The sequence below is a fragment of the Podarcis melisellensis genome (genome assembly GCF_964234715.1).
Source record: "Podarcis melisellensis genome assembly, chromosome: 3".
In the NCBI taxonomy this organism is placed as follows: Eukaryota; Metazoa; Chordata; class Lepidosauria; order Squamata; family Lacertidae; genus Podarcis; species Podarcis melisellensis.
In genome coordinates, this window is record NC_138530.1 from 114935479 (window position 1) to 114950492 (window position 15014).

Sequence of the window (15014 nt, forward strand, 5' to 3'; positions counted from 1 at the left end):
TGTTCATCAGTATGCAGATGATACCCAGCTCTACCTCTCTTTTAAATCAGAACCAGTGAGGGCAGTGAAGGTCCTGTGTGAGTGTCTGGAGGCGGTTGGAGGATGGATGGCGGCTAACAGATTGAGGTTGAATCCTGATAAGACAGAAGTACTGTTTCTGGGGGACAGGGGGCGGGTGGGTGTGGAGGATTTCCTGGTCCTGAATGGGGTAACTGTGCCCCTGAAGGACCAGGTGCGCAGCCTGGGAGTCATTTTGGACTCACAGCTGTCCATGGAGGCACAGGTCAAATCTGTGGTCAGGGCAGCTGTTTACCAGCTCCATCTGGTACGTAGGCTGAGACCCTATCTGCCTGCGGACTGTCTCGCCAGAGTGGTGCATGCTCTGGTTATCTCCCGCTTGGACTACTGCAATGCACTCTACGTGGGGCTACCTTTAAAGGTGACTCAGAGACTACAACTAATCCAGAATGCGGCAGCTAGACTGGTGACTGGGGGCGGCCGCCGAGACCATATAACACCGGTCTTGAAAGACCTACATTGCCTCCCAGTATGTTTCCGAGCACAATTCAAAGTGTTGGTGCTGACCTTTAAGCCCTAAACGGCCTCGGTCCAGTATACCTGAAGGAGCGTCTCCACCCCCATCATTCTGCCCGGACGCTGAGGTCCAGCGCCGAGGGCCTTCTGGCGGTTCCCTCATTGCGAGAAGCAAAGCTACAGGGAACCAGGCAGACGGCCTTCTCGGTAGTGGCACCTGCCCTGTGTAACGCCCTCGCACCAGATGTCAAAGAGATAAACAACTACCTGACATTCAGAAGACATCTTAAGGCAGCCCTGTTCAGGGAAGTTTTTAACATGTGATATTTTACTGTATTTTTGGTTTCTATGGAAGCCGCCCAGAGTAGCTGGGGAGGCCCAGCCAGATCGGCGGGGTATAAATAATAAATTATTATTATTATTATTATTATTATTATTATTACTGATATACATTAGTTCCTTTTGAATGACCAGAGAAATGCACTGGATTTTCAAATAGTCATTTGGAAAGAATGCATTACATTCCTGAGTGATGGGCAGCTTATGCAGTATAATTAAGGAATGTCACATAGAACCAAACAATAATGTATTGTCCGTTCAAATGGTCACTGAAATGCATTGGAGTGAGGTAGGCGATGAACCCTGAATAAATAGCGTCTTGGCAGGCATCTTTTGAAATGCATTTGAGATGAGTTGCATCCTGTTAAATAAATGCTTGAGACGAAACAGGAATGTATGACATTCAGCATTGTAGTGTTGAGGTACTCCTTATTTTCTCTTTTCAGTACAATCCCGAGTTGTAGAGGATTCTTGGGGGGGGGGGAGGGATGCTTTAAACATGTTTTAAATGTGAAGTTAGGGAGAAGCAGAAGCCTAAGTGGATATCACCCAGTTGTAATACCCATCTTTCCTGTCCAGCCATTTTTTCCCATGTTGAGGACTCCAAGACCAAATCAAAGCTCCAGGGACAGATGGTGGAGGGGATGAGAAAAGCTTTGAGGTAGCAATATGGTGAAAAGGTCATTTTTTTCTTAACCATTCTCCATCAATCCATGAGAAAAGAAATAGAAAACTTTGGCGAAATTCCGATGGGTGGCGTGTTGAGTTTTTGTTATGCTCCTCTTACTTTCAAAGTAGCCAAAGTGTGTTTGTGAGAGCCCTTCCTTTCTTTCTCCAAACCATCTCTCTGCACAAGTTGCATTCTGGGGCCTTTCCAACTGCATGTGTTTCCTAAAAACCTCATGGTATCCTCTGCAGGAAGATGGGGACTTTGCCCCATGAACACCTGGCAGCTGTTCATTGTTGTTCTTTGTAAGCACAGTTCCTTTTACACTTTTAGAGACAGTGCAGAAAGATGTTTTTAAGGCCTTCCCTTAAGCGTTTTCTGTGCTCTGTGGCACAATAAAAATAGAAGGCACTTTTGCAAAGGAGGATAATGGATAAATTTTTGGACAGGTTTCGGCACTACACTTAGCAGGGAGGTTGATAGTGCAGGATGGGGTAAACCTTAAGCTGCCCCATCCCAGCTACTGATGTAGAGCTTCAGATATCTCCACCCCTTGCACTTTTGTCAACAGGGGAAAAACAAGTTTACCACGCTCCGGTTATGTTCTTAGGGAAAGCGTAAAATTGCACTTTCTTCATCTAGCCACAAGATGGAAATAGACTCCAGTTTATTTAGCTGCATTAATTCTGGCTGTTCCCTGGCTCTGTTTTTGGGTGAGATACAATCCCGTTCCAGCACATTCAGGTTTCACCATTAAAGTTGCTTTGGCACTCCTGCACAACAAATCTGCTCTCCCCCGTCCCCACATATCAGACTTCTTGCATGATAGGAATAAGGTTACCAGATATTTTTTTCAATGAATCCGCGGACATTTTTCAACTTCAATGGATTTTGTATGGGGACTGATTTGTAAATCCGGGGACTCTTCCTGGGAAACAGGGACGTCTGGTAACCTTAGATAGGAATATACTCCCCATGCTTACAGTGCTGGATTAGGACCTGGGAGACAAGGGTTCAAATCCCCACTCAAGCCATGAAACTCACTGGGTGACCTTGGTTCACCTAGTCTCTGAGCCTAGCCTGCCTCACATGGTTGTTGTGAGGATAATGTACCATGTGAGCCACCTTGAGTTCCCTGAAGGAAAGGTGGAATATAAATGCAAGAATAAATAAATTAAATAAATAAAAATTGCATGATGCAATGTTGTATCTCCTCCAGACATGCAAATCAGAATGAATGCTGAATAAGCAGATTGCCTAGAAGTGACCTATGCTGGTGTTTCATACGTAAAGGGAGGAGCAAGTTACCTGAGGAAAATAATCCAGTCTTATGCTTTCTCTTTCCCCCTCTAGAAGTGCACAGTTAAGAGGCAGGTGATGTAAAGAGAAGTAACCTGGCCTTTAAAATTTTCAGCACCGGGTCATTCTGTTGCAGATTACAGAGGTTTGCATATTCCTATAATGCACAGGGCAGGCATCTCTCATCACTTTGTTTCACATGCTTTTCCTTGGTTTTCATTTCAATGAGTCTTACTCCATCCCAGGTAAGTGGATATAAGACTGCAGCCTCAATCAAGATATCAAATCCATTATTAAAAAAACATTGCATCCCTAGTTATAGCTGGTGTAAAAGACCATATTTTAGCTTGGTGTGAACTGTAGTTATCTCTCAAGATATCTTGTTGCATTCATAGTCTTACTTCATTTTATACAACCTCTCAGATCTGCTTTCTCTTCGATGTTAAGATAAATCATAGCTATTTCTTTTAAAAAAAATGAAAAGTCAAAGTTCTAATCTTAAAGGGCATCTTTCTGTCTTGAAGGCAAGAACTGCTACTCAAAGAGCAAAGTGGTAAAGTAAACTGGGGGAGGTCAAGTGGAAAGACATGCCCACTTTATCCTCTACTTTTTACTAACAAGTAAAATATGTGTTAAAAGGTTTATTATGGCCCTTTCACAACAACACCAAATACATATGATTCTGAAGGACAAAAGCTGTTCTTTCAAGCATTTCCACCACTATAAAATAATGCTTTAGATCAAAGATTGCCATCATGCACCCCATAAGTTAGATCTGGCACTAATGCATCTCACCTGACCCAACATTATTAATTAAGCAAGTGTTAAAAATATTGTTCACTGCGACCTGGTTTTCTACAAGTTGTAAGGAAAAGTTGCGTTTCACACTTAAATAGGCCAACTTCTGGATTTTGTAGGCAGTTATATATTTAAAGGTGCATTTTTATGCAATGTTGTGCTTGTTCAGATTGCTCCCCACAACTCTGAATTAGACTACCTGTGGCCCCACATATGTACAGGCTGAGAGGGAGAAAATCTCTTGAAAGTTTGACATCTCTGCCTCAGAGCATGTCAGAGGTTAATTTGGCTCAAATGCAGAATGGGAGAATATGTTCTGCATTGCTGGCACCAGAAGAAGTATTGGTCGACTTGCAAATTACAGGGAATGCTGGTTAAGCGACAACAATCGGTGGATACTCCTTGTGTGTTCTAGTCTTAAGATCTACACTAAAGTATCCCTTCTGCTACTTACCTGTGTAGAGGTGGCTTGATTGGACCCTACCCAAAGGAACAGAACGCAATACTACCTTGCCACTTTGCCACCCATCCATCTCTAGCAAAGATGGTGGGGGCAAGATGTAAGCCTTCGCACAGGGAAAAATCCAAGTGTGCACAAAAATGCATATACCAGTGGGAAAATATATTGCAGAATTGTGAAGAATGGAATACAATGAGAAAGAGAGAGACAAAAATGGGCAGATTCACGCGCTCCTTACTGCTGTCATACATATAAACTCAGAACTGGCCATGCAAAGAGCCATGATAATAACTTCCTGACGGACAATACCAAAAGGTATCATGTTCTAAGAATACCTCTATTGTACCGCTGTACAATAGAATCTATATTCTTTTTCCAAAAAGACCAATCATGGTGCATTCAGACTAAAGGAATTTTATTTCAGATTCAGGAAAAAAAAACCAGTGAACAAACATGATTGTTTGGGAGTTAGAGAGTTTATTCTCTGTCAAGTTAGAAAGGAACTTGATTCATTAGGCAGCACACTCTAGGCAAGAACAAGTGAGGGCTTGAGGAACATCTTATGTGTAGAGGCAAAATACACAAATAGTATCATAACATCAGCTCTGCAATCACATATCTACATAGAATGTCTTTAATGTACACAAATGTAATTGGTCCTTTGTAGTGATCAGGACTGTATGGAGCCATATGGACAAAATATATATTAAGAACATTTCACAAAGCGAGGGGAGGAACTTTTAGAAAATGGAGTGGTTATCTGTACAATCAACATAGGTTTTTGGCATCTGACAATTCCTTTCTTTTAGGGCTATGCCTTTATATTCCTATGAAATATACTAGAACAAGATAGGTGTGATGCAACATAACAATGTTCATTGAAACATTAGAATAGTACAGAATTATACTGCACTAATCATGCAAAAAAACACCTATCTGATGTGTCGCTGTTAAACAAACTCATAGTTTTAAAAAAGCAGACATATCAGTGAACCAATGAGTTTAATGAAGGAATACATCCAACAATTCAATTGATGCCAATGGGAATTTTCCTTCCACTGCAAATAGTTGTGTGTGTTGAGAGAGAGAGAGATCAAGTGGGACTGCAGCAGCTGTAAAGGGTTCAATACCTCCCTATCCTTTACTCTGTTCATGGTCTGGATTAGGCCCTCTTGCAGCTGCTATTTACTTTAAAAACACCAATCACACCATTGTTGTGTGAATAACATCACGTGTAATTTGGCCCTCCTTCTCCTTGGATATTGGCCCACCTCACTGCTAGCAACAGGAGGCCCTGCCTCCCACGGTGCATAGTTATAAAAACAGCAAGATATTAAACAGTGGCCAAGAGGAGCGCTGAGCAGGTCAAAGCACCTGAGGTATAATAAGGCAGGTGGTGTCACAGTTCTTTTTTAGACTCACGGCCTTCCCAGCATGGGCCTTCCTTATTATGTAGGCACCATGTTGAGCAAAATATCCATCCAGCGGTTCGTTTTCAGTTTAACAGAGGTTCTTTTGGCTCCACCTGCCATTTACTGTGGACATCAGCAGAGAAAGACACAGAAGGCATTGTTACACTGACATTATATTTCCTCCTAAAAACCTAACTAAGAAGAGTCACAAAGCACATATGTAAAGATACGGCTTAAAAATGCAGACAGACACACAGAACGGGAAAGCACTCCATAGTCTGAAATAGGTGGCAGAACCGTATTTTTCCTTACGAGAGGTTTAGTCACTGAAATGACATACCACTTTGAAGTGATCTTGCTAACATGAGGGTTTGGACTGATCCCACTAAACCAGAAAATGGGAGTGTAGCAGGAACCAGAGAGGCAACCACCTAAAAGAGTGGCTATAGTGGGAACACTTATGTTTGTTGATGCGTTTTCCTTAAGGTGCCTTCCTCTCCCATTCAGTTGAGTTCTGCAGCACCAAATCAGTCAGCTACAGTTTGGACACAGTTATTTTCAAAGCCTCACCAGTCACAATGCATAGATTTGCATTTCCCCTTCCTGGCAAGCTAGCCTGGATCACCTGAAATCACCAGGAGACCACACGCACTTCAGGCCACATCTCCTCCATAATGAAAACAGGACAGCATCTCTACATACCCCTCACGTTTTCTCCAAACCCACATCCCTTAATATGTGAGTCTCGATCTCTCTCCACAATTCCCCTCCAACTAATTATATTCCTTTTCAGTAGAACTTCTCATAACTGCACTGCAAAAATCAACTGCTTTGCTCATTGTTTAAACTATGAACCTGAATCCTCATTTTTAGTGTTTACATCGATCCTTCACTCTCCTTCCATGGCTTTGGAAATCAGTTTAGCCCAGGATATGGCTGTTTCATGAAATATGAGAAATCCTTACAACAAGAACAACAACAAAATCTACTGGCCATTTCCAAGTGCATAAGGAGGTCTGGCAAAACAATCTTAAAAGTTCCAGGGTTTCTTTTTTCAGACACTGAAGTAGTATAAGTGCTGTTTTTGGACTACAATTCCCATCATCCCTGACCACTGGTCTTGCTAGCTAGGGATGATGGGAGTTGTAGTCCAAAAACAGCTGGAGACCCAAGTTTGGGAAACCCTGCTCTAAAGCATATTCAAAGCACATTCCCCCCCCCTCAAAGAATTCTGGGCACTGAAGTTTAGAGTTCCTGGAAACTGTATTTCTGAGAGGTAAACTGTAGTGGCCAGAATTCTTTGAGGGGGAGAAACTGCTTCAAATGTGCTTTAATAGCAGAGTGTGTACATAGCTAGCATTTCCTTGCACATAAAGAAGCACTAATAATCGCACACTGATGCAGTTTATCGCATGGGGGGAAAACTATTCCCTTCTTCACTCTTAATTACTCTAGAGGGAGACAAGACTAATGTCTATCTCAAGTGGTTTAAACCCTTCTCTTTTGAAGGAATGGGAAATATTCAGAGAATGGAGAGGAGAGCAGAAATTATCACGTTAAGATTTCTTCGTGGCCTGTAGAAAACTGGAATGTTGTTAAAACTATCAGATAGTAGTGAAGGTTTGCTGTTTCAGGCTACAAATACGCAAGACTACTCACAAAACCCAAAGCTTCTTCTAACTACATTCGTGCCATTTAAATCAACTGGTGAGGACCAGAGTGCAGTAACTTATCACTAGTTTTGCATGCAGAATGACTTAGGTGCGGTCTCTGGCATCTGTAATTAAAAAGAACCAGCTTGAAAAGGATGCAAAAGGCCTGAGATGATGGAGAACGGCTGCTAGTCAAAGGAGACAGTAATGTGCTGCAGGTTAACACAGTCTGACCTGGTAGTCTGACCATGCCTAATGGGCATGTGCTAATTTAAAGGTCCTTAGGGCGCCTGAAGACAGGCTGTACCATCCATATTAAAAAAAAAACAGCTGCATTTGCTTTATGGAAAGGTACAAAAGGACATGTGTTACGCAATGTACACAGTGTTGGGGTAGAAAGGACACGATCACCTTGGATTTTGTCCAGGGATTGCCTGGTAGAAAAGAAGTTTGTAGCTGCCAAAGAACACATGACCTGTGCAATTTTCAGCTACGTACCCACTTGATTTTCTCAAAAATAGAGATACTGGGGAAAGCAGAATTGTTTAACAAGAGAAGACTGCAATTTGGTAATGATGTTGGCACTGACTCAATATTTGAACTGAAGAAAATGTTGAGAAACAAGTGTTTTCCTCTTTAGCTTCTGTTCTCAATTAGCTTTTCCCAAATCAGCCTGCAATTCAGATACTTAGCATGAAAAGGTACCCTCAATACGGGCAAGAACATCCCCAAAGGCTTTTATCTTCTCAGCAAAAGATGATGGGAACACATTCAGCTGCTTTCACCATTTTGGAGATTCAGCAGAAGGGTTCTTTGTTCAAGCCTCCCACCGGGGCAAAAGTGTACTGGCTCTTAATACCGTATTTGTTAGGCAACCTGAGTGCCCAAAAGCAGAGCAGATTACATTCCTATGATACCCTGTATCATTTCAATAATGTTTCTTCATCTCATGACACTTTGCAGACATTAACGACGGGTTTTATCTGGCATGGGAGACAGGTTTTCTTCTGTTGTAGCCCCACTTATATGACGGGCTACAGAGGATACCTGCAGTGACGTTAGAAAACTAGTCTTCCACCTTCTCCTATGACAAGGGGTGTGTTTACTGTGTGCACAACAGTGTTTGCTACCGTGAACACCATAAAGAATTAGAGGGAGTTGTGTGGCTAAGCTGCGCTGGGTGCTATCCATTGGAACCGAAGGCAGAGCCTGACAGTGGGTGCAGCCAGAGCCAATGAGAGGTGGAGCCAACTAATTCTACCTCTGACCCCATCCTCTTTCCCACTGAGTTCCAAAAGGGCACTGAGGCTAAGAAGGAGAAGAAAGCTGACATATTGTGCCATGGTTGCAAGTAAGGTAGGTAAGTAGGGGCTGCTGGTGAGCAGGCCAAGGTTCGTGGGGCAGTGCCCCAGCAGTCCTGCCTCTGCTATAGACTCAACTTGGAACTGGGGCTCATTAATGTATGTCGCGGGTGGCGCTGTGGGTTAAACCACAGAGCCTAGGGCTTGCTGATCAGAAGGTCGGCGGTTCGAATCCCCGTGACGGGGTGAGCTCCCGTTGCTCGGTCCCTGCTCCTGCCAACCTAGCAGTTTGAAAGCACGTCAAAGTGCAAGTAGATAAATAGGACTACTGCAACGCGCTCTACGTGGGGCTACCTTTGAAGGTGACCCGGAAACTGCAATTAATCCAGAATGCGGCAGCTAGACTGGTGACTGGGAGTGGCCGCCGGGACCACATAACACCGGTTCTGAGAGATCTGCACTGGCTCCCAGTACGTTTCCGAGCACGATTCAAAGTGTTGGTGCTGACCTTTAAAGCCCTAAACGGCCTCGGTCCAGTATACCTGAAGGAGCGTCTCCACCCCCATCGTTCAGCCCGGACACTGAGATCCAGCACCGAGGGCCTTCTGGCGGTTCCGTCATTGCGAGAAGTGAGGCTACAGGGAACCAGACAGAGGGCCTTCTCGGTAGTGGCGCCCGCCCTGTGGAACGCCCTCCCATCAGATGTCAAAGAGATAAAGAATTACCTGACATTCAGAAAACATCTTAAGGCAGCCCTGTTCAGGGAAGTTTTTAATATGTAATGCTGTACTGTTTTTAACACTGATTGGGAGCCGCCCAGAGTGGCTGGGGAAACTCAGCCAGATGGGCGGGGTATAAATAATAAATTATTATTATTATTATTATTATTATTATTATTATTATAGGTACCACTCCGGAAGGAAGGTAAACAGCGTTTCTGTGCGCTGCTCTGGTTTGCCAGAAGCGGCTTAGTCATGCTGGCCACATGACCCGGAAGCTGTATGCCGGCTCCCTTGGCCAGTAAAGCGAGATGTGCACCGCAACCCTGGAGTCGGTCACGACTGGACCTAATGCTCAGGGGTCCCTTTACCTTTATGGCCTAGTTCTCCCTGGACGTGGTACTCACTCTCCATCTGAAATAAGCCACTTCAATATGGAGGGTAAAGCTGTCAATTGCTGCTAGTCAAGATTGCTGTCTACTACCTCCAGGACCAGAGGGGGTCTTCCTTTGAATACCAGTTGGCTGGGGGTCCCCATCAGGGGAGGGCTATTGCCCTGCTTGTGGGCTTCCCCATGGCATCTGCTTGGCCACTGTGAGAAACAGGATGCTGGACTAGGTAAGTCTTTGTTTCATACACCTCAAGTAGTTACATTTAGTCCCTCCTTTATTCCACCCTCTAGCTTCTCTTATAGGTAACAGATGTGAGCACGACAGCCTCCCTTACTTACACTTCCCATAATTAGCAGTTGTAGGGGCAAGTTAAAGCAGGGGAAACAGTGCAAAGAGGAAAATAATTAAGCCACCCCTTCCTCAACCTGATCCAATTCAGGGAGAGGAGGGAGGCGAGACCCTAGAGTTCCTGTTAAGTTAAAATTAAATGTGTTGGGAGATCCAATCACGAATATCCTGTGTAGTTTGGCCTTTGTCACCTGCAAAATGTAAATTGTTTGAGCCGTTCTTGCAAAAGTAGCTCCTGTATATTACAGGTTGAGAAAATGGGGTATTTCCTGAAGAACAGCTGAAGTTAAATGTTGTTACTGATTAGGAAAGATGCTACTTTCAACTTTTGAACTTCTTTTATTTCCTGCTTAAACATTTGCTAGATCAATTAAAGCAGTTTGCTGGTGTTTATTCTCCAAATGGATTGCTGCTTCCCTGCAAACTCTCCTATATACCTTGAATGTGTAAGCTGAAATACTTGACTCATGAACCCCAAACAAAGCTATAACCTGGTGACAGAAACAAGAAAAGATGTACACTGCCTTTCTCTTCAATGTGAGCTAAGTTTATCTGTATGTCTGTCATTTGTTCAACAGGAACCCTGAAATCAAGACCACAGACAGTGAGAATATACCACCATCCTTTTTGAAGCGTGCTCAACAAATTAAGCAAGGGATAGATGCAATCTTATGACAATGATTATCTAACTGAAAGGCAATGGGATTATTTACAGATTGTATCTTCCTTGCAAAAGAGAACCTGGCAATTTGTGCAAATAGGACTGGCTTAACTGGCTGGGCTACTAAGACTACAGCAGGGCCTTTGTCAGTCAGCGTGTCATAGACCTTTAGCTATAGGACCCAGGAAAACAAGACGGCATTCTTTGCAAAACACATTGTAAGAAGAAGTACACTTGAAAAGGTACACATGATAAATACTGCTGTGTTCCCACAGAGAAGGGAGATTTTGGGGGCCAGTATTTATGTGCAACCTTTTTTCAAGGGCCTGCACTAAACCAAATTGTGCTGACTGAAAAAGGGTCATTTCAGCAGATAGATACCAGATCATTCATCCTAAAAGGCAGATAAGAAATCAGCATTATTATTAATAGTAAGATAATCAAGAGTTTCCTATCCTTGTATCAAGGAGGAGTTCATCTCAGCCTATCCCATTTTATCCTACACTAAAAGGCTCCCCATCTTGTACAAAGAAACACAAGCCAGGGATTGTGGGAGAGTGCCTGGATTCAAAGCACAATCCACAAGTCCCAGCTGGGTGTTAAAATACAGTGGTATCTCGTAATCCGTTCCGGAAGATTGTTCGAGTTCAGAAACCGAGGCGCAAAGGGCAGTTTGCAAATATAATAGAGAAAATTGAGGAAAATAACATATGCACTCAGTGGAAGCCATTCAACTTCCGAGGCATGTTTGAAAACAGAAGCATTTACTTCCGGTTTATGGCATTCAAAAACTGAAACGTTCATCAATAGAAACGTTCAAAAACTGAGGTACCACTGTACCTGTTTGGAGGAAAGGTAAGAGTCAGGCTCTCATTCTGTTCCCTCTTCCTCCAAAACAGTCTATATAATGTATTAAATGTATTCTGAGCAGCGATGCATTTGCAACAGCTCTCTATGCCTATATATTAGAATAAGTTGCCTTGTCTGGAGTCCTGCTTTTATGTCCTAATTCTTGGCTTAGGGGGCATTTCATGATAATGGTGCAGAAATAGTTGGTAGTAGTGCATTAGAGGTCAAGAACTGCTCTTCTAAAGCAAAGAACAAGCACTTTAACAGTCATAGAGAAAATAATGACTATACTGCTTCAAGTCTTTTCTTTGGTCTGCATTCTTGAGGTTTAAGGCCTTAAGTAATAATGCGTGTTCACTGGTACCAGTAATAAGAAGGAAACCAGAATGAGAATATCTGCACAGGAAGCTTAAATAAGTCTTTCTTCAGTCAGGTTTGTAATATGGATGCTAACACTTACCAATAATCCAGAATGTTCAATTACATTACAAATGCCTTTCATCTGTCTAAACAATAGCCAGATGTTAGAATAAAGGAGCCGAGAGATGCTCAGAGGCAAATTAAGTGTCTTGTGTAAAACGGTCTTTGAACTTCTTGCATCAAGCTCACTGTGGCCATTCCTGTATAGTTACAGGTTCTTGACATTTCTTATTTGGAGCAGCTAAAGATTCTTTTCAAATATCCCAATGTTTAACATACACAGATAGTGTGGCTTAGCAGGAGGGGGATAAGAGAAATATACCGTATTTTTCACTCTATAAGACACACCAGACCACAAGACCACAAGTTTTTGGAGGAGGAAAACAAGAAAAAAAATATTCTGAATCTCAGAAGCCAGAACAGCAAGAGGGATCACTGCGCAGTGAAAGCAGCAATCCCTCTTGCTGTTCTGGCTTCTGGGATAGCTGCGCAGCCTGAATTCGCTCCATAAGACGCACACACATTTCCCCTTACTTTTTAGGAGGGAAAAAGTGAGTCTCATAGAGCAAAAAATACAGTAAATGAGAATGTACTTTTTAGAATAGCTAGGACTAGTTTCCATTAGGCATGCATGTCTGCCATACATTGGTTCAAGTCCACTCTGCATCATCAAGATTTATCCAGTAACTGGTAGCAGAAACATAATCCCATAATCTCTGGCCTTAGAATCAAGAAGACTTATCCCTTCACAGAGAGGGGGTCTTTCAGAATACAACAGGGCAAGCTTGATGTAATAAAGGGAGAGAACTCAATTTGTCTCCCCGTACAAGCTAGGCTATCAAGGTGACCTTGCCTAGTACGATCCAGCTGTCAAAATCTACCTCTCACAGTGGGCCTTTAGTGTTCCAGCAAAAAGCAAACACCTTGCTTTCACTCGTATCAGCGCACGAGCGTTGCACACACGCAAAACTATGAAACATCACTACCTCATCACAAAAGTGTCTGCACTCAAAGGGGAAAAAACGCCAGAAATGCGCGCGCGCACACGTAGTCTGTGACTGGCTACCACAGTGTTCCGTACCACCAAAATGGAAAAGGGACGCATCTGTTCAATCCAAACGGCCGCTAGGGTCTGCTCCAAGTTAAATATGCTGTTGTCTCCAACATACAATGTCCTCAGAGTGCCTCCCCGCTCTTCTCATTCATAGGACTGACTCTTTAGACTCTAGATCTTTAGTGCTAGGTGGCGGAGCGGCAAATGTGATGTCTTGGCTTCTGTGCATTACCAGAGGTGACGTTTCCCCCTCAGCCTTGCTGTTTGGAACAGCTTCTACGCAGACTTCATTTAGTTTTTCTTCTGCTTTCTCCTTGGCTTCTTTCTGATTCAGATAATGAAGGATACCTGCTCCAAAGGCATCCCCTTCTACATTCACAACTGTAGTGGTCCGGTCCCTGGTCAATTGGGAAAGAAGACAAAGGGAACCCGGTGTTAACAAAACATCACAGGAGATGAGATTGCTCAGTCAGCCTACAGGGTACCATGTTTCCCCCAGATGTATACAGTTCAGACGTCATGAGAAACTTAGAAGAGCTCCATTTCTGTGAGCAGGCTCAGGGTCGGAAGCAAAGACCACCTCACGCAGGATACTGTTCCCCCAGTTCTACTTACACACAGCCCAACAAGCCTTGAAACCTTGAAGAAGGGCCACAGCCCAGAGGCAAAGAATCTGCTTTGCTTGAAAAAGGTTCCAAATTCAATGCCTGGTATCTCCAGGTTAGGGTTGAGAGAGACCTGGTCTGAAACACAAGAAAGCTGCTGCTTCTGAGCAAAATTCAAAGTGTTGGTGCTGACCTTTAAAGCCCTAAACGGCCTCGGCCCAGTATACCTGAAGGAGCGTCTCCACCCCCATCGTTCTGCCCGGACGCTGAGGTCCAGCGCCGAGGACCTTCTGGCGGTTCCCTCATTACGAGAAGCAAAGCTACAGGGAACCAGGCAGAGGGCCTTCTCAGTAGTGGCACCCACTCTGTGGAACGCCCTCCCATCAGATGTCAAAGCGATAAACAACTACCTGACATTCAGAAGACATCTTAAGGCAGCCCTGTTCAGGGAAGTTTTTAATGTGTGACATTTTAGTGTATTTTTGGTCTCTGTGGAAGCCGCCCAGAGTGGCTGGGAAACTCAGCCAGATGGGCGGGGTACAAATAATAAATTATTATTATTATTATTATTATTATTATTATTATTATTATTATTCAGTGTGGACAATACTGAGAGAAGCAGAATGAGAAGGATCCACACATGAGCTGCTTTCCTCTGTTTTCCTTGGTCGCAACTGCAGGCCAATGTAGCCACCATGAGAATGAACAAGGACAAATCTGAACAGCCAGAGCAATGACCTCCTTATTCCCTCCAGTAGGAATAAACAAGTGACTGGAATGAAACAGCTCTCCTCCTTGATGATAGCTCAGTCAGTAGAGCATGAGACTCTTATGAGTCGTGCTCCAGCCACAGAGGCTAATAATAATAATAATAATAATAATAATAATAATAATAATAATAATAATAATTTATTATTTATTATTTATACCCCATCCATCTGGCTAGGCTTCCCCAGCCACTCTGGGCGGCTTCCAACAAAATATTAAAATACAATAGTCTATTAAACATTAAAAGCTTCCCTAAACAAGGCTGCCTTCAGATGTCTTCTAAAAGTCTGGTAGTTGTTTATCTCTTTGACATCTGGTGGGAGGGCGTTCCACAGGGCGGGTGCCACCACCGAGAAGGCCCTCTGCCTGGTTCCCTGTAACTTGGCTTCTCGCAGCGAGGGAACTGCCAGAAGGCCCTCGGCGCTGGACCTCAGTGTCCGGGCAGAACGATGGAGGTGGAGACGCTCCTTCAGATATACTGGACTGAGGCCGTTTAGGGCTTTAAAGGGCAGTGGTAATCAGAAACAGTGGTTACTATAGCTGGCTGGAGGCATCAATACTTATATTGTCCAAGGGTCTGACTCTAACCAGGCAGGGCAGCAGCAGTTCCAGGGGAGGGGAGGCTACTCTCTGCTGAATTGTGGCTTGTCTCATAGGAAAATGGAAGGCTGCTTTATAACAAGTCAAACCAACAGGGCATCTAGCCCAGTATTGTCAGGGCTAATTGGCATCTGCT

The 15014-nt window shown here is 43.6% G+C and overlaps 1 protein-coding gene across 1 annotated transcript in view; it reads right to left on the bottom strand.

Moving 5' to 3' along the window:
• Window positions 1-11290: 11290 nt before the first annotated feature.
• Window positions 11291-15014, bottom strand: part of SLC1A4 (solute carrier family 1 member 4) — a 36263-nt gene continuing 32539 nt past the window's right edge. The window contains exon 9 of the mRNA XM_081906296.1: window positions 11291-13303. Within this exon, the coding sequence (XP_081762422.1) occupies window positions 13054-13303 (250 nt within the window). The 3' untranslated portion in view covers window positions 11291-13053. The remainder of the gene's footprint in view (window positions 13304-15014) is intronic.